Source organism: Lemur catta, chromosome 11, assembly GCF_020740605.2.
Source record: "Lemur catta isolate mLemCat1 chromosome 11, mLemCat1.pri, whole genome shotgun sequence".
Taxonomy (NCBI): domain Eukaryota; kingdom Metazoa; phylum Chordata; class Mammalia; order Primates; family Lemuridae; genus Lemur; species Lemur catta.
Window position 1 is genome coordinate 6,079,840 of NC_059138.1, and position 25,372 is coordinate 6,105,211.

The window sequence follows — 25,372 nt, forward strand, 5'->3', positions numbered from 1 at the left end:
CCCACCATATTTCATCTACCCTTTCTACCTCCCAACAGCCGACACCCAGATTGTCTCCAGCTCTCCCCCACCACGAGTAGGACCCGTGAATATTTCCATCATTGCTCTCTTCTTGTCTTCTGTCCTAGGTTTAAGTAAAAGTGCAGGTCAGGCTGTGCCGTCAGTTCTGTCACTGTTCCACGTGCACCTCTTCCACCCTGGGCCCCAGAGTGTTTTTGACAAATGGAGAAAAAATACATCTAATGTGAGCCTTTTTTGCTAGTAGCAAGTTTTATTCTAGGCAACTGCAAATCATCCAAGGGGACACTCACATATGACCCAGGAGCCCGCTCCCATCTCCCCAGACAACAGTGGGGCAGGTATTCACCACCACTGGGAGACAAGCATCTGTATGCTTTTTCTCTGCCATCCCTGGAATAGACAATCCCAGAATGAATTTGGAAAGTGTAATCTGAACAAACTCAAGTAAGGACTGGTGTAACAGGAACAAACTCCAATAACCACTGGTACAAGCTGAACGACCTTAAGTAACAAAGTACAGGGTGTCCCAAAAGTCTCCACACAAAGGAAAAATTCTGTCATGAATATTTTGTAAATAAAGGTACATTTGGCTACAATTTCCCATTTTCCCTATGTATGGAGACTTTGGGGACACCCTGTAGTTATCTCTACTCTAGGAGGCTGCAGCACTGCAGCAAGTAGGGGGTGGGAAGAGGAAGAGAGGGGTATGGTGACAGCTAAGCTCCCAAAGCTGGACTCGGCTCCTTTACCAGAATCTTTATTCTCAGCAGGGATGCGGGCAGGGATGCAGTCTACCCTACCACGCTCTTCCTCTTGGTCCTTTTGACACCATTAGCCCATTTAAGAGCACCAAGCACTCCCACAAGAGGGAGCCCTGTAGTCCCTTGCTCTCTGGCCTAAGTGTGGGTGGGCTAAAAGAGCCCCATATACTATTCCCTCCTAGAGGGTAGGCCCAGTCCCCATGTTAGGAACAACTTCTACAACTCTTGAAATTTAAAAAACAAGTGTTGGGATGTATTCTTTAAAAATCAACTAAAATCTAATTCTAAAAAAAGGTTCATCAGAGCAGGATAAGCAGTTTGTTTAAATTATTTCTTCTACTTGCTATTAACAGAGACTACAAAAGAAGAAGAAATAGAAGGTTATGCTTCCCAGAACTCTTCCACACACCTGCTTACCCACTGTGGCCTCACTCAACCCTTCAGGAAGCCGTGCAATGCTGGCGAGTCCTAGAACCAGCCACCAGACCCTGCGGGGTTAGATCTCCGACCCCAGCCCAACAGTATCAGCACGGATGGGAAAATTAGAGACCTGAAGGTGCCAAGAGACAAAACTCAGCAGCAGGGTAAAGACCTGGTCCCAGACTCGTCCTCTTCCACGTGATTTTCAGGACAGCCTTTGGGCTTGGCTAGGTACCTGGTCAAGTGAAGGCGAATGAGAAGCAACTTCCCTCAGGAAGAAGTCAGTCCCTGACTCTGCACAGTGTCTCTAGGGGGGGACCAATGCCACCCCCCCTCCGCCCCCCAGACGGGCGAGGGGCTGGCACTCTTAAAGCAGGCCATTGGGCCTTCCAGGCTCCAAGGCCAGCCCACCCCGCTCCCGCTGGTGGATCTTCTGGTGCTGCAGGAGGTGCTGCTTCTGGACAAAGCTCTTCTCACACTCAGTGCAGCTGTAGGGCCGCTCACCCGTGTGGATGCGCTGGTGCCGCACCAGGTCAGACGGGTGGCTGAAGCTCTTGCCACAGTAACCACAGATGAGGGAACTCCGGCTCTTCCGCCAAGGGATGTGGCCCGGCAAAGCAACCAGACTGTTGGGCGAGAATCTCTCCTGGATGCGTTGGCCAGCACTGGGCCCCTCCTGCAGGTGGCAGCGCTGGTGGGTCACCAGGCTCACCTTGCAGCTGAAGCTCCTCAGGCACACGTCACACTGATGCAGCTTGGCCCTCTTGGCCTGGGGCTTAAGCTGTGGCCTGGGCCTAAGGCTCTCCTCTGGCTCTTCGGGTGTAAAAGCCTCCCACCCTGAGTGGCTCCGCAGATGTGTGGCCAGCTGTTGCTTATAGCGGAAGTTGATCTCACATTCAGAACATTCATAGGGGCCAGAAGTGTCCGTTTTCAGCTTCAGGCCCTGCCCATGTTCCTGACTCAGCTGTATCTGCCTATGAGATTTCTGCTTTGGGCAGCCCAGAATTCTGCCACTGCTAACGTCTCTACTGCCCTCTACGGGCTCCTCTAGATTAGAGCCCCCAGGACCTGTTTCCAAGAGGACAGAACTGCCCTGACCATCCCAGAGTTCAGTGTGCTCCGGCGTCAGGAAAGCCTGCTCTTCAGTCATGACTGAGAACTCTCCAGGAAGATGTGAAGAGCCTTCTGGCTTGTACTGTAGCTCCTGTTTGATCATGACCCCATCTGCTGCAAAGAGGAAGAAAACCAACAAAAAGGATCACACTCTAGCACCTTCAGTTTCTTCTGAGCCAAACAAACATCTGTGAATTTCAGAAGCACCCTGGGAACAAGTGAATTAGGACACTTGTAGGAGAATGAGGCTGACTAGGTTCCAAAGATTTGTGAAAAACTAACCCTATATTCATGTATAAGCATGTTGACTGAAAATCTGAATATTACTCTTATAGAACAATGTTATAAATGATAGTTCTCCAAGCTTGTCTACAAATTTATATTCAATCCCTGTGAAAATGACAAAATATATTATAATAATTATACTCATTGAGAGTGTTTAAATAGCAAATTTGAGTGATTAAAGAGAAATAAACTAAATTTACAGCTAAAAATTCGTGTCCCCAGCTCTATTCTTCCTGCATAGTCTTCCCAAATGACCTGCTACCAAATGCTTCTCCTGCATTCCCTTCCCTCCTGAAGCTCTGGCCTGTCCACTCAACCTCCAGCAGATCTGGACTGCAGCCTATCACATACTCTATTCTGCGGGACAGGAGGAAGGGTGATACAGTCAATAGTCTTAAGGGCCCCACAGAGTAGGAGTTAAGAGACACATATAAAGGTGAACTAATGAGTCAAAAGGGGTCTAGAACAAGCAAATGCCACATGAGGTTGCCGACAGTCAGTGTTTGGCAGTTCAACAGTAGGAAAGCTCACTGCAGGCTGCAGGAGGGAGACTGAATATTCTGGAGCCACTCACCTGGGTGGGCACCAACAGGGCCTTCCTCCTCTAGGTCGCCCAGCATCTCTGTACCCAACTCTGCTTCTCCCTCTGGCTGGCCAAGGACCTCTGGGTTGGAACAGCATAGTGTAAGCCCAGGAGAGAGTGAAGCTCACTCCACACTGAGCAGCTGCCGATGAACAAAGTGACCAATAGCTGGGAGTAGAAACTAAAACTTCAAAAGATTCAAAGGCTACCGTTCTTGTCACTTTCCCCTAGCAGTGGAGGACAATTAGAAAATTCTGGCCAATCCTAATGATCAATTTGGCTACCTGCTGCTCCAGTGCCCTCCCCTGGAGCCCCTGTGGCTGAGGCGGTCGGGCTGCGGAGCCACTGCTGCCCTCCCCAGCACCAGCACTGCTTCCTCACAGGCACAGCTTCCATCTTGCCAGTGCTTCCTTTCAGGGGATCCAGTTTCACCCTTGCTAAGGCACCGCAATGTAAGGTAGGCAGTGTGACAGACAACAAAACAGCTATGAGGAGAGCTCCTGACCCAGCTGAGGTCACATGGTCACCTCGCTGGCCCATCTCCTATTTCCTTCCCCAATTACTCTGCTCCAGGCACAATGGCCTTCTTGACACCCCTCCATGGAGCTAGGTTTTAAAAGATTTTGTCTACCAAACAAAATGCATTTATTACGTAATAAGTAACATTTTACACATAAATATTTCTACCTGCTAAGCAGCACTTCCAATCAACATGAAATAAACATTAAGACCACAATGACTGGCTGTAATTCCAGCCAAATGCCAGAAAAAGCTTCTGGTTAGCCTGTGCTGCCTGCCTCGTCCCAGGTACTGCAGGGCTTCTTGTCAGTGAGGAACTCAAGTCATATCACACTAGAATGTATCTCTTAGAAAACATTATCAAGAACTATGTGACCACAGAGAAGAAATATAAGAGGCACAACACTGAGATCTTTCCAAAAGTCCCTATAAATGGGAGAACCTGTAGACTCCCATTTCTCAACCCAGCACAGGCCAACAGAGGATCCAAAACCAAGTTAGAGTCACAGGTGTAGCCTGAGTCACAAGCTACTGGCCAGAAATTGTAGGATTTCTGGGAGAGAATTCTAGGGATAAAACCACTACTCACTCAGAGAGACTAGCGTCTCATAGTTGCTCTCCATCACGTTTCTATAGAGCTCCTTCTGCCAGTCCTCCAGATTCTCCCACTCCTGCTCAGAGAAACAGACGCCATCATTCTCCAGTGACCTGGACACCTGAAATCACAAATGGCACACAATGAGCACCTCTACTCATAGCCATGAAGGAAAAGCCAGCATTCAGAACCTTAGATATCAAAGGGCTGGGCTCTCCCTCTTGCCTAAATTCTCAGTGGGTCTACCTTGGGGGCCTCCCCCTTGCTGCCCGGGGGCAGCCGCAGGACCCAGAAGTTCCTGTTGCGCAGCAGGTTCTCCACATTCTCCAGCCGCCTCTGCAGCAGCCCGTACTCCTGCAGCAGGGTCCCCAGCACAGCCCACTTGCCCTCCAGCTGGTTCCCAAACTCCACGGCCGTCTTCTCGCAGTCGGCCAGCTTCTTCTCAGCTGTCCCCGTGCGCCCCTCCAGACTCTGGAGTCGGGCAGCCTGAGACTCCATCTTCTTCTCCACAGCCTGAATGGCAGCCACCACCGTCCAGAGTGAGATCTCAGTGGTCTGAAAATATGAGCTTTTCTCTGTGGCTTGTGAAGGAAGTGCAGAAGAAGTTAAAGATGTGGGGCGCCGTTTTCTCCTGTGCTGAAAGATCAAGGATACAGGGTCAGTCAGACAATATCATGTCCAAACATCAAGAAGTGATGCTTGGACACATCTGTCCAAGTCCAGAAGATACCATAAACAAAGTCTAAAAACAAACACGGACAGAATATTTAACAAGATATGAAGTGGAAAGGAAAAAAACCCAAAAACTAAAACTGCAAACTATAAATCACTTATGGAAGTGGAAGTGCAAGCAATCAATAAACACATGAAAAGACAACCACCTGGCAATCAGGAATATAGATATAACCAAGTGAAATCACTTTTCACCCATCAGACTGACAAACATGAAAAAGAGAGACATGGCATAACATTCAGAGTGATCATGAGATGGTAAACTGACACTTTCATGACACTCCTGGAATGAAAAGTACTACAAACTCTTAGGGAAGGAAATCTCAAAAAGTCATTAAAAACCCTTTCACCTAGCAATCCCACTTAGAGAATCTATCTTACAAAAATAAATGGCATTAGTATTTAATGACATACATACAAAGATGACTACTGGTAATACTCTTTGGAATGGTCAAAACCTGGAGATAATTTAGATGTCTATTAAAAGGGAAGGGTTAAACTATGGCACAACTAAAAATGGTTTTATATAACTACTAGAAAGAATGAGGGTTGGACATGGCTCACAGGTGGCTCACGGTTGTAATCCCAGCACTCTGGAAGGCCGAGGTGGAGGTACTGCTTGAGGCTAGGAGTTCAAGACCAGCCTGGGCAACATAGCAAGACCTGATTTCTACAAAAAAATGTTAAAAATTAGCTGGGCATGGTGGCACATGCCAAGAATCCCAGCTACCCCAGAGGATGAAGCAGGAGGATCATTTGGGCCCAAGAATTTGAGGTTACAATGAGCTATTATCAGGGCACTGTACTCCAGCCTGGGTGACAGAATAAAAACTTGTCTCTTAAAAAACCAAAAAGAAAAAGAAAAGACTGAGTTAGATCTATACGTACAGTTTGGAAAAGTGTTCATCATACATTGATAGATTAAAAATCCAACTTTTAGGGAAATACATTTATTATGGTTCCATTTTCCTAAAGAAGAGAAAATATATGGGTATATGTTTATTTCAGCATAAAGAAAGGTTTGAGGCCGGGCGTGGTGGCTCACACCTGTAATCCTAGCACTCTGGGAGGCAGAGGTGGATGGATCGCGCAAGGTCAGGAGTTCGAGACCAGCCTGCGCAAGAGTGAGACTCTGTCTCTACTAAAAATAGAAAGAAATTATCTAGCCAACTAAAAATATATATACAAAAAATTAGCCGGGCATGGTGGCACATGCCTGTCGTCCCAGCTACTCGGGAGGCTGAGGCAGAAGGATCGCTTAAGCCCAGGAGTTTGAGGTTGCTGTGAGCGAGGCTGACGCCACAGCACTCTAGCCCGGGCAACAAAGCGAGACTCTGTCTCAAAAAAAAAAAAAAAAGAATAAAAAAAAAAGAAATGTTTGGAAAGATATTCACCAAACAAATGTAAACATGGGTTACCCTCAGGGAACTGTGAAGGAGGGTTTTTACTCTTTCATTAAAAACTATCACTTGTTCAACTTTTCAATAAACATGTATTCTTTCATGATTTTTTTTCTTAAATCCAATATTTAAGAGTATTCCTGAAGGTGATAAGAATACAAAAAGTACACTTATGCTGACCATATTTCTGGATTTTCTGGCACAGGCCTCTCTTTGAAAATATTGTCAGATCATGTATTAAACAATGGGTGTATCTTTATGGTCTGAAAATCCCATCACCATGAAGTACAAAATACTTCCCTATTGTTAAGGAAACCATAATCTGCTTGAGTAATCAAACTCAATCTACTATATCTAACTATAATCTGCTTTCTAATCTCCAAAACAAATATTATAAATAATACTTAAGTTAAGCTACATGATATTTAAGGTCATTTCCAACCCTGAGAAACTATTACTTTTTAATATTGAATAGTTTAAAAAGAAATACTTATATAACACATAAAATGTATAAAGTAGTAACAAATATTCATGTAACCACCAGCTTAAAATATATACACACGCACACAAATAACACCTTTGATGTCCGTTGTGTGACTCTCTGAAGTAACTGCTATTCTGAATTTGGTTTCTATTAATCACCTTTCTTCAGGTTTTTAGGTTTGTTTCTAAAACAATATGTTCTTTAGTTTTGCATGTTTTAGGACTTTATATAAAGGGAATCATTGCTCTACAACTCCTAGGAATATTCTATTGCACGTGGCTGTAACTAATTCTTTTTCACTGCTGTATAATATTCACTGTACGACTATACCACAATTTATTTTTCCATTCCATTATTGACGTTTCCACATTTTTGTCATTATAAACAGTGCTATAATGAACAGGATTGTACATGGTTCTTAGTACATACACAAACAAAAGTTTCCCTAGGATACAGTCCTAGGTAGGGAATTCTTTGGTCAAAGGGTATATAGACACCCTGAACTTAAGTACATAATACCAAATATTGCATCTTTCTGTTCATTGGCCGTTCAGATTTCCCCTTTGGTGAACTACTTGCTCAAGTAATTCATCCATTTAACCTTTGGGTTATCTAATTTTTCCTTACTGTCTCATAGAATTTCTCCACAAATTCTAGAAACTAATCTTTATCAGTTTTACGTATTGCAAATATCTTCTCCTTATTTGTGCCTTTTTAAACTCTTTATTATCTTCTGATAAAAAGTTCTTAACTTTAACATGGTTTTGTTTTACCAATGTTAATTCTTTTATGGTTTGAATTTTTGTGTTTAGTGTAAAAACCAAATCCTTGTATTACACCATACCATCTTCTAAGCACTTTATACATTTGCCTTTCATATTTGACTATTTACCTCAACTAGAACTGATATTCGTGTATAGGATAAGGCTCCAGTTCCATATGGGAAATCATCAATAGATCTAACACTATCTTATGAAAGATCCATCATTTAACCACTAATCTGTAATGTTATTCTCTGTCACAAATCAAGTTTTCATACCTATCAGTCGGTTTCTGGCATCTTTATTCTGTTCTACAGGTCAATTTTCATATCACTTTACCAATATTATAGTTTTAATTACCATATTTTTATGATAATTACTGACATCTGATAAGGCAAGTCCCACCTCATTTTGCAAGAGTATCACCTGGGCTAGAGTGCCGTGGCATCAGCCTAGCTCACAGCAACCCCAAACTCCTGGGCTCAAGTGATCCTCCTGTTTCAGCTTCCTAAGAAACTGGAACTACAGGTGCGTGCCACCACACCTAGTTAATTTTTTCTATTTTTAGTAGAGACCGGTATTCACTCTTGCTTAGGCTGGTCTTGAACTCCTGAGCTCAAGCAATCCTCCCACCTTGGCCTCCCAGAGTGCCAAGATTACAGGCATGAGCCACCACATCAGGCTAAGAATATCTTGACTATTTTTGGCCCACTGATATTCTACAAACTTGAAGAGTTTCACAAAAATATCTTCAGAGATTTTGTTTGGAACTGCATTGAATCCACAGAAAAACTGAAAATAAGTAACATCTTTAGGATAAAATGTTCCAATCCATGCACATAGTATGCCACTCCATTTTAATATCTTTCAATATTTTAACATATTCCATTAGGTACCTGTTCTGATCATTGCCTGTCATACAACAAATCATCCCAAAACTCAGTGGCTTAAGACAACAACATCTATTATGTTTTGCTCATGAATCTGTAATTAAAGGAGGACATGGCATGGACAGTTTTTCTCCGCTCCACTGTGTCAAGTAGGGCAAATCATAGGCAGACAAGTACTAGAATCACTTCAGGAATCTCAAGACACATGAAGAGAGTGCATGGAGGTGTTCTACTCAACAGCCTAAGGTTCCTCCACATGGCAGCGTCAACCAACAGACACGTGAGTGAATACACTTTTATTCCTAATAGGTTTCATTGTTTTTGCCTTCTCTCCTTTGTCTTCATTGTATCTCTATACATTGATATTATATGCTGATAGATACATGGGTAAAAAGTTAATCATATGTTCTGTACCTGTGCTGTCTAATACAATAGCTGCTAGTTACACATGCCTGGTTACATTTAAATTAATTAAAATTTAAAATTAAGTTCCTTGGCTGGGCGTGGTGGCTCATGCCTGTAATCCTACCACTCCAGAAGGCTGAAGCAGGAGGATCACTTGAGGTCAGGAGTTCAAGACCAGCCTGAGGAACATAGCAAGACCTCATCTCTACAAAAATAGAAAAACTATCTGGGCTTCGAGGAGCACGCCTATAGTCCCAGCTACATGGGAAGCTGAGGCAAGAGGATGGCTCAAGTCCAGAAGTTGGAGGTCGCAGTGAGCTATGAGGACACTACTGCAGTCTAGCCCAAGCAACACAGCAAGACCCTGTCTCAAAAAAAAAAAAAAAAAAAAAATTCAGTGTCTTGGTCATAATAGCTACATTTCAAGTGCTCAAAAGCCACACAGGACTAGTGGCTACTGTATTAAACAGTGTAGGCCGGGAGCGGTGGCTCACACCTGTAATCCTAGCACTCTGGGAGACCGAGGCAGGTGAATTGTTTGAGCTCGGGAGTTCGAGACCAGCCTGAGCAAGAGTGAGACTCCGTCTCTACTAAAAATAGAAAGAAATTATAGGGACAGGTAAAATATATATAGAAAAAATTGGCCGGGCATGGTGGTGCATGCCTGTAGTCCCAGCTACTTGGGAGGCTGAGGCAGAAGGATCACTTGACCCCAGGAGTTTGAGGTTGCTGTGAGCTATGCTGACGCCACGGCACTCTAGCCTGGGCAACAAAGTGAGACTCCTTCTCAAAAAATAAAATATAAAATAAAAATAAACAGTGTAGAGCATAACATTTCCATCATCTTGGAAAGCTCTACTGAATGCAGTATACCCTTACTAATTCTTTTCTGCTTGATAAAATACTAAAGTTCTGTTAACACCTCCTATTATGATGGTGACTTTTTGTTTTATATATTTTGAGACTATGTAATTAGGTGCATACAGGTTTAGAAACGTCACATCAAGATGGTCAACTGAGTCTTTTACCATTATAAAAGTAGTAGCCTTCTAGCTCTAGCAATATTAATATATTTAAGCCAACTTTCTTTTAATTAGTATTTATTTGGTATATTTTTTCATATTCCTTTATATTCAACTGTTTCTATAGCCTTGTCTTTTACTTGTATCTTTTATAAACCATATAGGTGGATTTTCCCTATCCTGACAATCTTTGCCTTTTAACTAGAACATTTAGTTCATTTACATTTATTGTAACTGTTGATTTGTTTTATTTTTACCTTTTTTGTGCTTTTGTTCTCTTCTTTCTTGCCTTCTTTTAGATCATTTCTTTCTTATTCTGTTATTTCCCTTTCCAATCTGTAGTTACACAATTTCTAGTCTTTTAGCAATTATCCTAGAAATTATGGGAACCATACTTACAAAGATATTTTAACACTTGAATTCTGATCATTTCTTCCTTTTACATCAATACCATCGCATATTTGAATTCTCTTTGTTTTTAATCCCACAAGAAATTGTAACTGTTTTAGTCAGTCAATATTTGCTTAGATTTACCCATTTTCATGGATCGTCACACTTTCTTACATTTTCAGACTTTCTATTTGGGATAATTTTCCTTTTACCTGAAATACATCCTTTAGAATTTCCTTTTTTTTTTTTTTTTTTCAATAGAGACAGAGTCTTACTCTGTCACCCAGGTTGGATTACAGTGGCATGATCATAGGTCACTGTAACCTCGAACTCCTAGGCTTAAGCAACCCTCCTGCGTCAGCCTCCCAAATAGCTAGGACTACAGGTGCAAGCCACGGCACCCAGCTAATTATTTTTATTTTTTATGGAGACGGGATCTTGCTCTGTTTCCCAGGCTGTACTCAAACTCCTAGCCTCAAGCAATCCTCCTGCCTTGGCCTTCCGAAGCACTGGGATTACAGGCATGAGCAACTGTGCCCAGCCTAGAACTTCCTTTGATGACAATGTATTGTTAGTAAACTGTCAGTTTTAATTTGTCTGAAAATGTCTTTATTGTATCCTTGTTTTTGAAAGATATTTTTGCTCAGTATAAAACTCTGGGATCACAGTTATTTTCTTTCAGCCTATTGACAATATCATTTAACTGTTGCCTGGCTTCCATTGTTGCTGTTGAGAAGTAGTTTTACTGTAGTTCATTGGAAGGTAATCTGACTTTGTTCTTTGGTTGCTTTTAAAAATTCTCTCTGCCTTGTATTCTGTAGTTTCACTACCATGTGCCTAAGTAGAAAGTTCTTTTTGTTTATCCTGATTGGAATCCACTGAGTTTCTATGTATTGGTATTTGCATGAGTTTGTGTGTTCCTTCTGGAATTCCAATTAAATGAATGTTAGATTTTCCCATTCATCTTCTATATCTCTTACCTTCTCATGTTTTCCCTCTCTCTTTCTCTAACTTTGTGCTGCTTTTGGGCTAATTTTTTTAGCTCTACATTCAGTTGACTATCTTGTCAGCACGTCTAATGTGCTAAGCAAAGGTTTCCATTGACTTTCCAATTTTAATTATATTTTCTGTTCTTAGAAGTTCTATTTGATTATTTTTCAAATCTGTTTGGTCATGTTTATAGTCTCTTGGCCTTTACTCATATTTTCCATCCTTCCTTTTATCTTTAAATATATTAAACACAGTTAATTCATATTCTGTGTCTGATAACTCCAACATATGAAATCTCTGAGGGTCTAATTTTGTTCTCCATTATTTTTACTGGCTTCTCTTGGTTTCTCCTTGTTTGGTAATTTTTTATTGTGAACTCATATTTCCTAGAACTTTATGTATGAGAATTAGTTGAAATCTGAGTTATATGTAGATTCCTTCAGAAAAAGATTTGTGTTTATTGTAAATTGCCAGCTGGGGGCTCGACTTTAAACGCTTGGCTTGAGGTTTCTTGGACCATCCAGGTAGTATTAATTCAGGGAACAAACTCACATGAGGGTCACCATAAATTCTCAGGGAGCACCTCATACTCATCTCTCAGTACCAAGGTTTGACACAATTTTCTTTGCAATCACCTGGGGGTAAGAACTTACTTTTAGTTCACCCTTACACAGAATGTTGCCCTTTGGAGATTCAGCTTTATGGGACTGAGGTAGGGAGCTTCTGATACACTCTACCTTAGGCCATGAGTTTTGTCTTCTATTTTCTAGGTTCCCTGAAGTCATAAACACCAAAGACGAATGTTCAGCTGGTGTCCTCATAGTTGGCTTCAGAAATCTGATTATCCTTTTAGAGTACTCTCTTTCACTCAGATTTTGGGCTCCAAGTATTATTTACTAGCACACATTTCAAATATATTTATGTGGTAATTTTCCCCAACATTTGTAGTTGTTTTCCTCAAAGGTACCTTGGTAACTTGGCCATACTGTCAAATGAGAGTCACAGAATCCTGAAGAGATGTCTGAGAATAAAAATATGCTGAAGAACAATTTAAATAGTCCTACACTGAAAAATCCGTAAGTTATTTAAAGGATAGTTTAGGACTCTGGTGGACCTTTGAGGCTTCGTTCTAACAAGGTCTGCAGAAGACATGTAGGTAACTGTGAACTGACCACTCAGGAAGAAGCACTCTGGCAGGGTCCTCTTGCCCCACTCTAATGCTAATTTGGTCTTGATGAAAATCCTGGTCTTTGACTGGATCAGCTTAGCTTACAGGGGACAGATGAGGTAAGTATTGTAAACATTTGTAACTTGTCTTCCCAATTCAACTGTTAACTTCCTTGAAAGCAAACACTTGTTCCCTAAGTCTTCCAATCTCTCCCTTCTTAGTTCTTACCTACATCCTACAAGAATCAAATATAAATATAGCACCCCCTGCTCATGGTAATAGTTTTCACCACAGAATCTCCTTAGATCTCCATTCTCACGAAGACTTCACATGACTCTCAAAGTGTTTCTGGACCAAAAAATGCTTCATTAAAAACCAATTCAGGCCGGGCGCGGTGGCTCACGCCTGTAATCCTAGCCCTCTGGGAGGCCGAGGCGGGTGGATTGCTCAAGGTCAGGAGTTCGAGACCAGCCTGAGCAAGAGCGAGACCCCGTCTCTACTAAAAACAGAAAGAAATTATCTGGCCAACTAAAAATATATACAGAAAAAATTAGCCGGGCATGGTGGCGCATGCCTGTAGTCCCAGCTACTCGGGAGGCTGAGGCAGGAGGATCGCTTAAGCCCAGGAGTTTGAAGTTGCTGTGAGCTAGGCTGACGCCACGGCACTCACTCTAGCCCGGGCAACAGAGCAAGACTCTGTATCAAAAAAAAAAAAAAAAAAACAATTCAATTCCATCTTTCCTTTGCATAGCAAATCCTCCTGTATTATTAGGGTAACCACTACTTTGGAATAGTGTGAGAATGTCAGAGATGGAAAAAATCTTAGAGTTCATCTAGCAACTAGTCCAACACTCTTAATTTACAGTTATAGTAACTGAAGCCCAGAGAGATAAACAAAGTTGCCTAAAATCAACCAACCGGACAACTAAGAACTGAGTTATGGCTGAACTCCAGTTTCTTGACTCCATACCCAAGATGTTCCTCGCACCAAGCTCCACATCTTTATAGTCCCTGAACGGGGATGGTTGGGGGAGAGGGAAGGGGAAACAGAAAGAGCTTGGACAGCTCCACAAGCAAAATCCAGTAACTACATTGTGGGTATCACCTGTTCCCAACCTGACTTCGACCTGTGGTTGCAACCCCAGCACAGAAATCTGTAGCAAGAGAGTGTGGCAGAAGAACAGGCAACACGTCAGACCAAGAATGAGCCAGCTGCAGAGAGGCAGTGCGTCCTGGGGTCTCCGGGGCACCGGGTAAGCTCACCGGCAGGGATGGAGACCCAGGGTTTCCGACCTGTGCCCCCGTTCCAACCTGGAAACAGGTTCTCTTTGGGCACAAATGATAAAATGTGTGGGCAGGGTCACAAATCCAAGAACATAAAACAAGCCTTGGAGAAGTTTCTAGGCGAAGGCGCGCAGCGCCGAGGCTCCGACCCCGACGCGAAGGAACCGGAGAGAAAAAAGGCAAAGCATTCGGGTCGCGAGGCAGAAGGTCGGCGTTCACCCGCGCCAGCTGGAGCCCCTGGAAACCAAGCCCCGACTGAGCCCCGACCGCGAAGGCCCGCCCGGGCCAGGGGCTCCGCCGTCCCGAACGCACCCGAGGCTGCGCGAGGCTGCTTCTTACCCGAGCAGGCGCCGACTCCGCCATGGCTGCAGCCGCCCCTTTACACCCGGGCCCCGCCTGATGGCCCTCGGGCTCCGTGCCAGTCCGCTAGGCGCCGCGGACCCTCCTGGAAGCCGCCACAGCCGCCGTGTTGATACAAGGTGCATTCTGGGAGCAGGGCCCTCCCGGGCCCAAGATTGGCTCCGGCTGCTCGTCCTCACCGCGCGGGATTCCCCTTGCGCCCCCGTGCGGCAGGAGGGTGAGCAGCAGCCGGGCGCCGCAGGCCATGGGGCGGTAAGAGGGCTCTATCCCTCAAAGTCAAGTGCGGATTCGGCATTAAGGCAAACCCATGGGCCTATGTTGTGTCTTCTGGGTGCCCATCACTCCGCTAAATGTTTTGAAGGATTAAAAAATGTATAAAACTCACTTTTTTTTTCTGAGTGAAGAACGTATAATCTAGCTGGGGAAAAGAGATATGGTCCCAAGTGATAAGTGGTTTTATTCCAAAAGTTCACCTGTGATTTATTTGCCTTTTCAGAATCTAGAAACACAGTTTCCACATCAACAGTGTGGGGTCAGGTGCCCAGGCCAACCCTCTGTAGCCTACTAATTATGGTAATCACATGCCTTGGAAAATCCAAGATAGCTCTGATTTCAAATGTTTCCAGTCCTCATGCTTCATGTTGGACTAGGTGTTTGGAGTTTTAGTTAGGAAAGCATGGCCATATTACCATTTAATCACGATGTACTTAATATCCAATACCAGCAACACTACTACAACCATACTTACCTAATTTATGCCTCGCTGTATCTCTGGAGACAGGCAATGAACTTCCACTTCATATGATAGGCATGAAGTGCTTCCTCTGAGAACTAAACTCTTAAGGTCAAAAGAAAATTATTTTCATGTGACTGGCTCTTTCTTTGCACACAGGTTCAGTTCAGATTCTACTTCCTCAGAGACTCATTCCCTTTCCACTCTGTCTACAGCTCAACACCCCCTTCCACCCTAACACTCAATTTCATTACCCTCCTGGAAATTTATCACTATCTCAAATAATCTCATTTTTTCATTAGTTTACATGTTAATTATCTGTATCTCTTCCACTAAAATGTCCTTCTACTGTATCCTCCATTTATTGTACACAGAAGTGCTCATAAATATTTCTGAATGATTGAATGGAGAATCAGAGAATAAGGCTAGGAAAAGTCATCTCAAAGAGAAGCCATGATTTCCAGGGCAACAAGATTGACATGAGCTTGATTGAATCATGCATAAATGTAAAGAAAGAATAGGCCAGCCTGAAGAAACTAGTCAGCCATGGAGATACTGCTCAGGGTCTGACCTACTCTCTCAGGCCAATAAACAGGTGCTCTCAGGAACAGAAAAAAAAATGTAGCACAACTGTGGAGACATACATATTAGGATATAGGATTCTGAGGTCATTAAACAGTTGAGTGATAGAGCTCACGCCCTCTATTCTGTGTCTGTGCTCACCAAGCAACCTCTGATGGTACACATTCCCATGTAGCTGCTGGGAGACAGCAAGTGGACCAGACTGATGGAAATGTCCAGTCTGCCCCTGGAAATTATTAAACTGATACTCTGGTTTATATATCAGTCTCTTGAGAGTCAGCATGATTCAGCATCCCTGACTCTGAGCCTGGAAGTCTGGGAAAGGATTTAGATCAAATTTCCAGCCTATAAGGGAGGCAGCACCAGGCCCTGGCTTGCAGTCTCCTGGGCTGGCAGAGATGGTGTAGCACAGTGATTTGCACAGTGGGGCTGAGGAGTGAGACCATCTGGGTCCCTAGCCCAGAACTGCCACTGACTAGATGTGGACCTTGGGCAAGTCTTTAACTTCGTAGTACCTTTGTTGCCTCATTGTTATTGATGAATAATAATAGTACTTAGCTCAGTTGTTGTGTGGGTTAAATGAGTCAATTCAAGTACTTAGAACAGTATCTGTCACAGAGTAGGAGCTCAAGGAGTGCTTGTAGTCATTATTAGTCTCTGAGTCACAGCTCCTTCACTTACTGAGAGGTTTGTGGCCTATGCTCATTCTGCCTCAGTGTCCTTGCCTTCCCATTGAGAGTTTGAACACCTCATTCTAGGGTGGTTGATACAACTAAAAGAACTAATTTATGTAAAGTGCTTATATAGCCATACAGCACACAGCACGCACTCAATAACAGGCAATTTCTTGTTTCTGCTTTGCTTTTGTTTTTGCAAGGTCCAAGCCTTGTATTGCAATGAATTCACCAAGATAAATGTCACTTTGTTGTGTCTCTTAAAAGCTACCCATTTGTCATTTCCTGCTGACTCTCATATCTTGACACATGCCTTTTAAAAAACTTTAAATGAGGTTCACAATTATTCCCATTGGTGGCAGTGGTATTAGAGAAATCAAGAAAACGGATGCCCTTAGTACTTTACCCTATCATCTCTACGTTGGTAGAATGCAACATACAAAGCTGAAAGTGACCTTACATATCATCTCACCCACACTCTCATTTTTAGTGAAAGAAAAAAGTATTTGGCCGAGTGTGGTAGCTCATGCCTGTAATTCTAGCACTCTGGGAGGCTGAGGCAGGAGGATTGCTTGAGGTCAGGAGTTTGAGATCAGCCTGAACAACAGTGAGACCCCTGTCTCTTCTAAAAATAGAAAAAATTAGCCAGGTGTGGTGGTACATGCCTATAGTCCAAGCTACTCAGGAGGTTTGGACTTGACCCAAGAGTTTGAGGTTGCAGTGGGCTACAATGACGCCACTGCGCTCTAGCCGGGGTGACAGAGCAAGAATCTGTCTCAAAAAAAAAAAAAAAAAAAGAAAGAAAGAAAAAGGAAAAAAAAATACTATTCTTAGGATATGATGATATACGTTAAGTTAAAATGATGGTTTTAAAATATTTATCTTATCCTTTAAACTTTCTATTGTGTGTATGATTTAGAGCATACATATTGGCACATATATGTACACATATGCGTGCGTAAACAGTTTTTACTCAAGGAAGTTTATAAATGATGGCTTTATTTTGCTCAGTTGAGATTCTGTCTGTTTTGTTACCCTTACTACCCTGCAAGTCCCTAGATGGCAGGGACCATGTCTCGTGTGTTCCTTCTGTCACATTAATAACCAGCTAAAGAAGATGTCCTCCTCAGCTTCCAGGTCAATGAGAATCCTAGGATGACCACACCGTGGCCCAAGGTGCCTCCCCTACTGTATGTATGTCTGTAGTGGACACCCATGAACTTCATCAGCCAAGCATGTCTCCCTTTCTCTGGGCATAGCACCTCCCTCCCATCAGGAAATGCTCCTCCCTGGACTCTAGCCATATAATTGAAATGTGTGCCGCCATCTTCCTATGTGGCAACTCCAGCCTGGTCTCGGTGACCTTTGAAGGGTGAGCACCTGACTCAAGCCAGCCCAATCATAACACCCTAGCTTCCTGGCCACAATGATGAAGGCAGGGTGGGCATGTGACCTGAGTTGGACCTGGAATTCTTTTCATTGAGCTGAGGGAAAAGGCTAATTTTCTCCCTAGTGAAACTATATGAGTCAAGAACAGTCTTGTCCTCCATTTTTTTTGGAGTAAGGTGGTTTGAAGGAATGATAAGCATGACCTCAACACAGAGAAAGGAGCAGAGGTGACAGGCACATTTTTGTCTGTGTTCAAGATTGGTTCTTAAACTGTTCTTTTGAGTCTGTAAATAATTCCAGGTTCCTTCCAGAAAGTTCTCCTTTCTCCTTGGTTGGCCAGTCAGCCTCTGTGGGTTGCAACCAGAAGCACGTTGACTAATAAGAGTATGGACAGCTCTCAGTAAACCCAAACCAAATGGAAGGTCCCAGAATGTAAGGAGTGCCTCCTGTCCCGTTTTTGCATCTTTCTCAGCCCCATAGTTCCTTGGATTTGAAGATACTTCTAAAGGCTCTGCGGGAAATCGGGAGAGGAGGTGACCTGGAGTGGAGGGACAGGGACAAGATGGAAGCAGAGCTGGGGCCTGAAAGACCAGGCCCAGTTCCCCTCAAGAGCCAAGGTGGGAATAAATGAGGGGAAGTAGTCAAGAGACAGGCCTGGTGTAGCACAGGGTGCGAGCATGGCAGTAGGAGATAGACTAGAGACGGCATCTGCCGAAAGGCTAAACATCTGTGCAGCCACCATACGTGCTGTGTAGAGAAAGAAACGCTCCTTTAAGCACTGAAGGTAATCAACAGGGAACTGCTAAAATAAATAAGGCCCATCCATTCAATGGAAACCATGCAGCTGCAAAAGAGAAGTTATGTACTAATCAGAATGATCTCCCACATACCTTAAAAAAGCAAGAAAGCAGAGCGAAGAACAAAGTATACAGTATTGTACCCTTTCTGCAAAAACAGGAGGGAGGATTAGAGTATATATGTATGTGTGTTTGTATATCCACAGATGTATTAATATATATGAAACCTGATAGCTTGAATGCTTCCACATCAGGGAACTGGGTGACTAGATGACAAGGAGGTTTTTTTAGTGTCTGTTTTTTTACACATTTTGAATTTTGAATGTATTAATGTAAAACATATTCAAAACTTCATTAATTAATTGATTGATTAAAAACTGGCACAGAATTCTTCCTAGGGAGAGAACAGTGTTTTGTTTAGCCAGAGTTTTATAGGCCATTTTAGTTGTTGGAAAAAAGAGGCCTGAGGGCACAGCCAGAAGCCAGAAGATGAGCAGAGGTAAAAGAAAGTTGCTCTCATTAAGAAGTGAGGATTTGGGGATTCCTCTGGGTAAACAATGGGGCAAGAGAGCTACTCTTTAGAGAGGCAGAGATCCAGCCAGGATGGTGGCAAATTTTAAGAAATTCCTTATGGTGAGATAGTTGAAGACGAAGATGAAGGTGAAGATGGTTTTAGTTTTAAAAAATCTTTTTTTAAAGAGACATTATCTCCCTCTGTCACCCAGGCTGGAGTGCAGTGGTGCAATCATGGCAACCCTCCAACTCGTGGGCTCAGCGGATCTTCCTGCCTCGGCCTCCTGGGTAGCAGGACTACAAGCACCCCACAACATGCCCAGCTAATTTTTTTTTGTTTTGTAGAGTTGTGCAGGGTGGGAGCGGGGAGGGGGGGGCTGTCTCCTGATGTTACCCAGGCTGCTCTTGAACTCCTGGCCTCAAGTGATCCATCCATCTCACCTTCCCAAAGTATTGGGATTACAAGCATGAGCCACAGCACCTGGCTAGTTAAAGGTCTTTTAAGAACAGAGATAACTAATATGGTAGGTCTAATTTCAGGTCTTTGCTGTCCTAGGCTGAGATAAGCCCCTTTCTGTAACCTCCAAAGTATAAAAGTGTATTACACAGAAGCATCTTGTGGGGAAATCAAACTCAGAAAACGTACTGAGCACCACAGTCAGGCTTAACGCAGAGCCGAGAGGAGCCCAACACCGTGAAGGGAGGTGCAGTGAATCTAAGAATCCAGAAAGCAGGACAGTGAAGGACAAGCTGACAAAGGAAAATGAACCTCTCTGTTCCACATCCTTGAGATGTGGGCGGCGGCTGCTACTTTGGGCTCTATTGTAGCACGGGGTCTCAAGCCACATCATGGTTAAAGGATACTGACCCCATAGGGGACACCCAGATAAGCAACACTGGCTTACACTTCACACTTCTAATATTGGATACAGGCTCTCCCTTGAATCTTGAACGGGAGAAAAACCAAAGGCAGTCTGTTACAATAGGAGATAGTAAACATATAGAAATTACTAGCTGAGGGGTGATACAGGTTTAAAATATATCTAAAGAGGTTTGAACAGAGGTTCTCAACCTTTGGGACAGGAATCTCGCCAGAGTTGGGGGTGCGTGTGACTCTGACACACACCTAGGACCCCTCCTCTCAAGCATTACTGGTTTAGAGATATCCCTCCCTCATGGCTGTCTAGGAGTCAGTGGGGGATGGAATGACAGCTGTGGCCTCCCCCAAACTGTCCCACAGTCCAACACAGACCAGGCCCTAGGCCAATAGGATGCTCCATTGCATGTTTTTATAACAATGACAATTGGATGAACCAATACTGTACAATTATAGGCACAGGCTGGTCAACCTTGGGCCTGGGGTGAAGTTCCCTCCGTTTCCCCTGCTCCTCACCTATAGCCAACACCCAGGGGTCAGATCCCAGAGAGCCAGTTATGGTGCCCGAATCCTTGATCATAAAATAACTTTGTTTGCCTGTGGTTTCTTTCATTTCCAATGGCATCTGGCTTAAACCTGCTTTCCCAAGACTTCCATTTCATCCTCTCTGACCTCCGTTGGGAGCTATGCACTCTGCTTCTAAGGGGATCTGAAGAGGCTGCAGCACAGTGGACCCCAGTGAACCCCAGGCTAATGGGCAGCCTGTCTATGGGACAGTCTGGGTGTTCAAGGACCTCCATGGCCTGGCTTTGCCTCACCATCCAGCTATACTACATACAATGTCTTCACTGCCTGCCCCCACTGACTGGCCACACAGTCTCCCACCTTACAATCCCAGCTCCTGTCTCCCTGCCTTGTTTCACCCTCACCCCACATTGCCTCCTCCCTCCTTTCCCTCTGCCCGCTCCAACTCAAGCTTCAAGCCCCTACTTTTCCACAGAGTTCATCTTATGGTGTCATGAACTCCTACTCCTCACAGCAACTCCGTTGTCAAGCAAACTACTGCCTTGGGCTGCCAGTTTCCTCTTCATGTGGGTCTGTCTTCCAGCTCCACTCTCGCACCCCTACGGCACCCACCCTGACTACACACGTGCTGAACACTACAGAGGCAATTTAATGAACAAAACACAGCAGCCAACATCTTGAGTGTCTCCCTCTCTGATCAGCTCCGGGAGTACAGCTCACTATGGGACTCTCCCAGGACCTGTGCTGGGAGTTGGGGTGACTCATGGTGCAGTGGGGTCCACAACCTAGGACCCAGGAAACCAGAGACTCAGTCTTGGCCAGTTACTAAACCTCTCTGGGAATCAGTGCCTTAGGGGTAAAATAAAGGGATCAGACTGAGCTGTGTGCTCAGATGTTTCAAACATGTCTGGGTGATTTCTCCCCTTCCTCAAACTCCCAACAGCCAAATCAAAATTTGATCTTATTTTCCCTGATTTAGATTATGAAAATATTTTGTGTTTGCTTTTGAAAAGTAGCATAATGTCCTCTCCCAACCAATCATTGAACTGGAGGGTTTCTTTCTGCTCTAATAAAAGCTCTACTAAACCTTGGCTGTGTTTAATTTCTCATCTCAACTTGCTTTCTTAAGATTTGCCTTCCTCAAAAAGCAGAATGAAGAAAAAAAATCCCAGTTAATTGGATTCCAGTTCATTGAGGCTTTACTGTAGGAAGCCAAGCTGGAGAACCCCCTGGCTTTGTGAACATGCAGTCTGCAATCTGGATACCTTTTATTTAATTTCAAGAATTCCCTTTGCACGGCAAAAATGGGTCTGAGGAAAGCAGAGCAGCGCGATGAGGGCAAGGGCGGAAGCAGAGAGCTCACACAAGTGGTGCCGAGTGCCGGCTGCCCACTGTGCCCTGGCTGGGAGAGAAGCGGGAAGAGCAGGAAAGTCATTTTTGACACAAACAGAACAGGGTCCTAGGGCATGCCACCCCACCCCGGTGCTTGGCCATGCAAGACGCTGAAATGGAGACTGTGGCTCCTCGGGACGTGGTGCCCGGAGCCACGAAGCAGATGCACCAACATGAAAGGGAGTCCTTTGGGCGCTTCCCAGGGCGCCTGCAGGGTCCGGAGCACAGTAGGGTCTGTGTCCATGTCCAGGAGCATGGTCAGTTAACAGATAGCACCAATTGGGAGGCCCAGGGCAGAGAGACTGAGGCTCACACTCTGGCACCCACTTGCCCAGCCCTCCAGGGAAGAGACTCACTTTCCTGGTAGCTGCTCTTGCAGCAAAAGCCTCTCCCTCACCCCTTTGCCCCGGGGAAACTGGAATAAATCACCAAGGTGAAGTCTGACCTAGGGCACTCTTGTGCAGTGAGAAGACCTGCTGCACAAGATTGAGGGGCTGGAGGTGGGAAGCAGAGGCTGGGGGTTCGGGGCTGCCACCCAGAAGCTCTTACCTAGAAAGAGCCTTCCAGAAGCATAACCTGGGGTGTTTCGTAGCCAGTCTGTCCCCCATTCCCAGCAACTCCCATGAGTTGCCCCCTCTTGCTTCTGGAGTTTTTTGTTTTGTGTTGGTGGGTCGAGGGGAGAACAGGGAGAGGAGACAGCCCAGGAAGGCCAGGCCAGAGCGGTCTCTCCGACCACCGAGGTAGGCAGCGTGTGTGGCGGGGACACTGCGCTGGGGCGGGCGCCTGGGCGGCTGCACCCTCTTCGTGCGTGATCTTGGGTAAACCATCTCACCTGTGTCTCAGTTTCCTCAGTCACCACGTCAAGAAAATCCTACCCCACCTATCTCAGAGGGATAGGCTAAGGGCGAAAATAGATAACGGATAGAAAACACTTTTAAAAAAGTATAAAGCGCTATTCAAACTCGAGGCAGTGTTGTCATCATAAAGATGTTACCCTTAGCGCATCCCTCAGCTTCACCGTCAGGCCTTCGCTTCCTTTTTCAGGGCATCCCCTAATCTTAGGACCTTATTTCCTTATCTCAGAAGGGTTTCCAGACTCCCTGGTCGCTTCCCCTGATCACAATCTGTGGCCCAGGTGGCCTGAGAGCGGTGCCTCCTTGCTGTCCCTGTGGCACCTCCCCAGCGGCTCGGTCCACCCCATGAGATGACCTGGGCTGTCCATTCCGACCAGACGGACCTGGGGTGCCCCTGCCCAGCCCTCGGGGACCCCGTCTGGAGTGCAATTCCTGTTCCCAATTTCCAGCAGGTGGCCGGGAGGGGGCGGGAGGGCCCGGCCCGGGACCCCGGCCGCCCCTCCCCCAGCCCAGCCCTAGTCTCGCTCGGGCGGCGGCTGCAGCGGCCGCGGGGCACCGGGGGCGCCGAGGCCGGGGCCGCCGCTGTGCACGCGCAGGTGGTCCTTGAGCGACTCCTTGTAGCGGAAGCTCTTGCCGCACTCGCCGCACGTGTAGGGCCGCTCGCCCGTGTGGATGCGCTGGTGCTTGAGCAGGTTCTGCTTGCGGATGAAGCTCTTGCCGCACAGCGCGCACTGGAAGGGCCGCTCGCCCGTGTGCAGCCGCTGGTGGTTCTGCAGGTGCTCCTTGCGGCTGTAGGTCTTCTCGCACTCCGAGCACTTGTACGGCCGCTCGCCGCGGTGCGTCATCTGGTGGCGGATGAGGCCCGAGTGGCAGTTGAAGCTCTTCTCGCACTCGGCGCACTCGTAGGGCCGCTCCTTAGTGTGGCTGCGGTGGTGGATGATGAGGCTCTTGCGCACCCCGAAGCTCTTGCCGCACTCGGGGCACGAGTAGGGCTTGCTGCGCGCGCCGTGCAGGAGCAGGCTCCGCCGCAGGCCGCCGGGACAGCAGCTGCCACAGGTGCCGCCCGCGCCCGCGCCGCCACCGCCCGTGCCGCCCTCCCCTCCCGGCGGCGCCTCGCCCGCACCGCGCTCCCCGGGCAGCGCCGGGAAGCCGTCGTCCAGCAGCCCGCGGCTCGGGGGCCCGCCCGCGTTCTCGGCCACTGCGAGCGGGGGCAGGCTCTGCGGCTGCGGCTGCGGCTGCGGCTGCGGCTGGGGCTGGGGCTGCGGCTGCGGCTGCGGCTGCGGCTGCGGCTGCGGTGGGGCCGGGGGCGGGTTCTTCACCATCAGCAGGCTGTCACCTGGGGGAGACACGAAGAAGTGACATGCTGACAGTGTTCTCGTCCAGGACCCCACACTGTCCCTGCGAGGGGGCCCAGGTCACGTACTCTCTGGGCCTCAGTTTCACTAAAAATGAGGGGACTGAACAAGAGCGATCACAATCTGCATGCCCTGCCCCCCCCACCTGCCCAAAGCCGCCCTGCTGTGGAGCCCCAGCAGCAGGTCCCCAGCAGGTAGCACACAGGAGGGGCAGGACACCCCTGCAGAATACTCAGGGCTAGGGAGTAGGGAGATATCCAGAAGTCACCTTGGAAGGTAGAACTGTCCAGACGTAGCAAGACTTAATTGTAGATGGACAATGCTAATTTATCTCGGGAGAACCTCTCACCTGGAGGGAAAAAACTTGCCAGGACTTACCCCAGGTGAATCCTGGCTAGAGGTGCACAAGAATGGAACGCAGGGAGCTGGGACCAGAAGCACCAGGCGGACTGGCAGCCATGTCTCCACTACGCAAGTGGCATCTGACTGGGGCAGGGTGGGCAGCTGGGGCCGTGTCAGTCCTTCCTCGGCCCTGATGGCACCTGGACCCTCCCAGCCCCTGTGTGGAAGTGGCTGCTCCGACTGCCACCCAGGGAAGTGTGGCTCCTTCCCCATGCCCCTTTTCCTTGCACCCTAGAGTCTCCAGGCCACGAGCACACAGCTCTCCACCACGTTGGGGGTCAGTGAGGGACAAAGTCCAGGCCCCCAGCATCAGAACAGTGCCCTTAGGCCCAGAACTCCACTGCTGACAGAGAAGCCATCCAGCGTGCTGACTTTATCTGGAAGTCTTCTCATGCCTCCACCCTCTGTCACCTTCCCCACCTCCAGTTTGAATTCCTTTCTCCCTGGAGGAGCTGGCTCCCACACCTAGGGGCAGCCTGCGGAAGAACTCTGAAGAAAGTGAAGTTTGCATCTGCCCCCACCTCTTCTTGGCATCCCATTTTCTCCTCTGCCCAGGGCCCACCTGCTCCCTGGAGGCCACTTCTCCAGCCACATCTGCCACGTTTCCACCAACCCATCGTGCTTACCGTTGTCTCACTGAGGCCTGTCCTCAAACAATTCCCTTAACAGACTGGGCCCAGCCTTCCCCCTCCATCCCAATCCAAACTGACCCGGCACAGAACCATCCACAGGACACTGGCCGGGGGTAGAGGCCAAAATAATTCTCACTTCAAGTCAGGTGTCTCAGGAGGGTCATCCCAGCTCCAGAGCGTCCTGTGAGATCTGTGTGGCCTCTGTGGCTACCGCACTGTGGGTCTTTGCTTCTCCCGCTACCCAGTCCTGCTAGTCTCGCTCCTTCATAGGCGTCATTCCCAAGAAGACTGACACGGCAACACATGCATGTAAACCTCCAGGGACTGTTTCCCAGGAAACCCAGCCTAAGACAATCTACTCTGATAATTTTTCCAACTCAGTGTGAGCCTCGACCCATTTTCTCACCGTCCCGCCATGCTCCACGCCCTTTTTCTGTCTTCCTGATGCAACTTGGCGCTGGATC

General features: G+C 46.4%; 2 protein-coding genes across 4 annotated transcripts in view; both read right to left on the minus strand.

The window, feature by feature from the left end:
• Window positions 1-243: 243 nt before the first annotated feature.
• On the minus strand, window positions 244-14,312 carry LOC123647552 (zinc finger protein 212). Of its 2 annotated transcripts, none has more exons than XM_045565092.1 (5): window positions 14,163-14,312; window positions 4,544-4,933; window positions 4,292-4,418; window positions 3,175-3,264; window positions 244-2,429 (listed from the first exon to the last, which is right to left on the minus strand). In XM_045565092.1, the coding sequence occupies exons 1-5, from the start codon at window positions 14,184-14,186 to the stop codon at window positions 1,570-1,572; spliced, it is 1,491 nt and encodes a 496-aa protein (XP_045421048.1). In that variant the 5' UTR covers window positions 14,187-14,312; the 3' UTR covers window positions 244-1,569. The 2 variants fall into 2 exon arrangements, with proteins under 2 accessions (XP_045421048.1, XP_045421049.1); XM_045565093.1 differs by having other exon boundaries at window positions 244-2,426; window positions 14,163-14,291.
• Window positions 14,313-21,449: 7,137 nt separating this feature from the next.
• The window catches only part of ZNF282 (zinc finger protein 282), a 33,608-nt gene continuing 29,685 nt past the window's right edge, over window positions 21,450-25,372 (minus strand). For both annotated transcript variants that reach the window (XM_045565095.1, XM_045565096.1), the window contains exon 8: window positions 21,450-23,855. In XM_045565095.1, coding sequence (XP_045421051.1) covers window positions 23,035-23,855 — 821 coding nt within the window. In that variant the 3' untranslated portion in view covers window positions 21,450-23,034. The remainder of the gene's footprint in view (window positions 23,856-25,372) is intronic.

Coding starts and splice junctions, on each gene's coding strand:
- LOC123647552 (XM_045565092.1), bottom strand. CDS start 14,186: ATGGCGGAGTCGGCGCCTGCTCGG. Junction 4,419..4,543: donor GCAAGGGGGAGGCCCCCAAG/GTAGACCCACTG, acceptor TTGTGATTTCAG/GTGTCCAGGTCACTGGAGAA. Junction 3,265..4,291: donor TGAGACGCTAGTCTCTCTGA/GTGAGTAGTGGT, acceptor GTTCCAACCCAG/AGGTCCTTGGCCAGCCAGAG.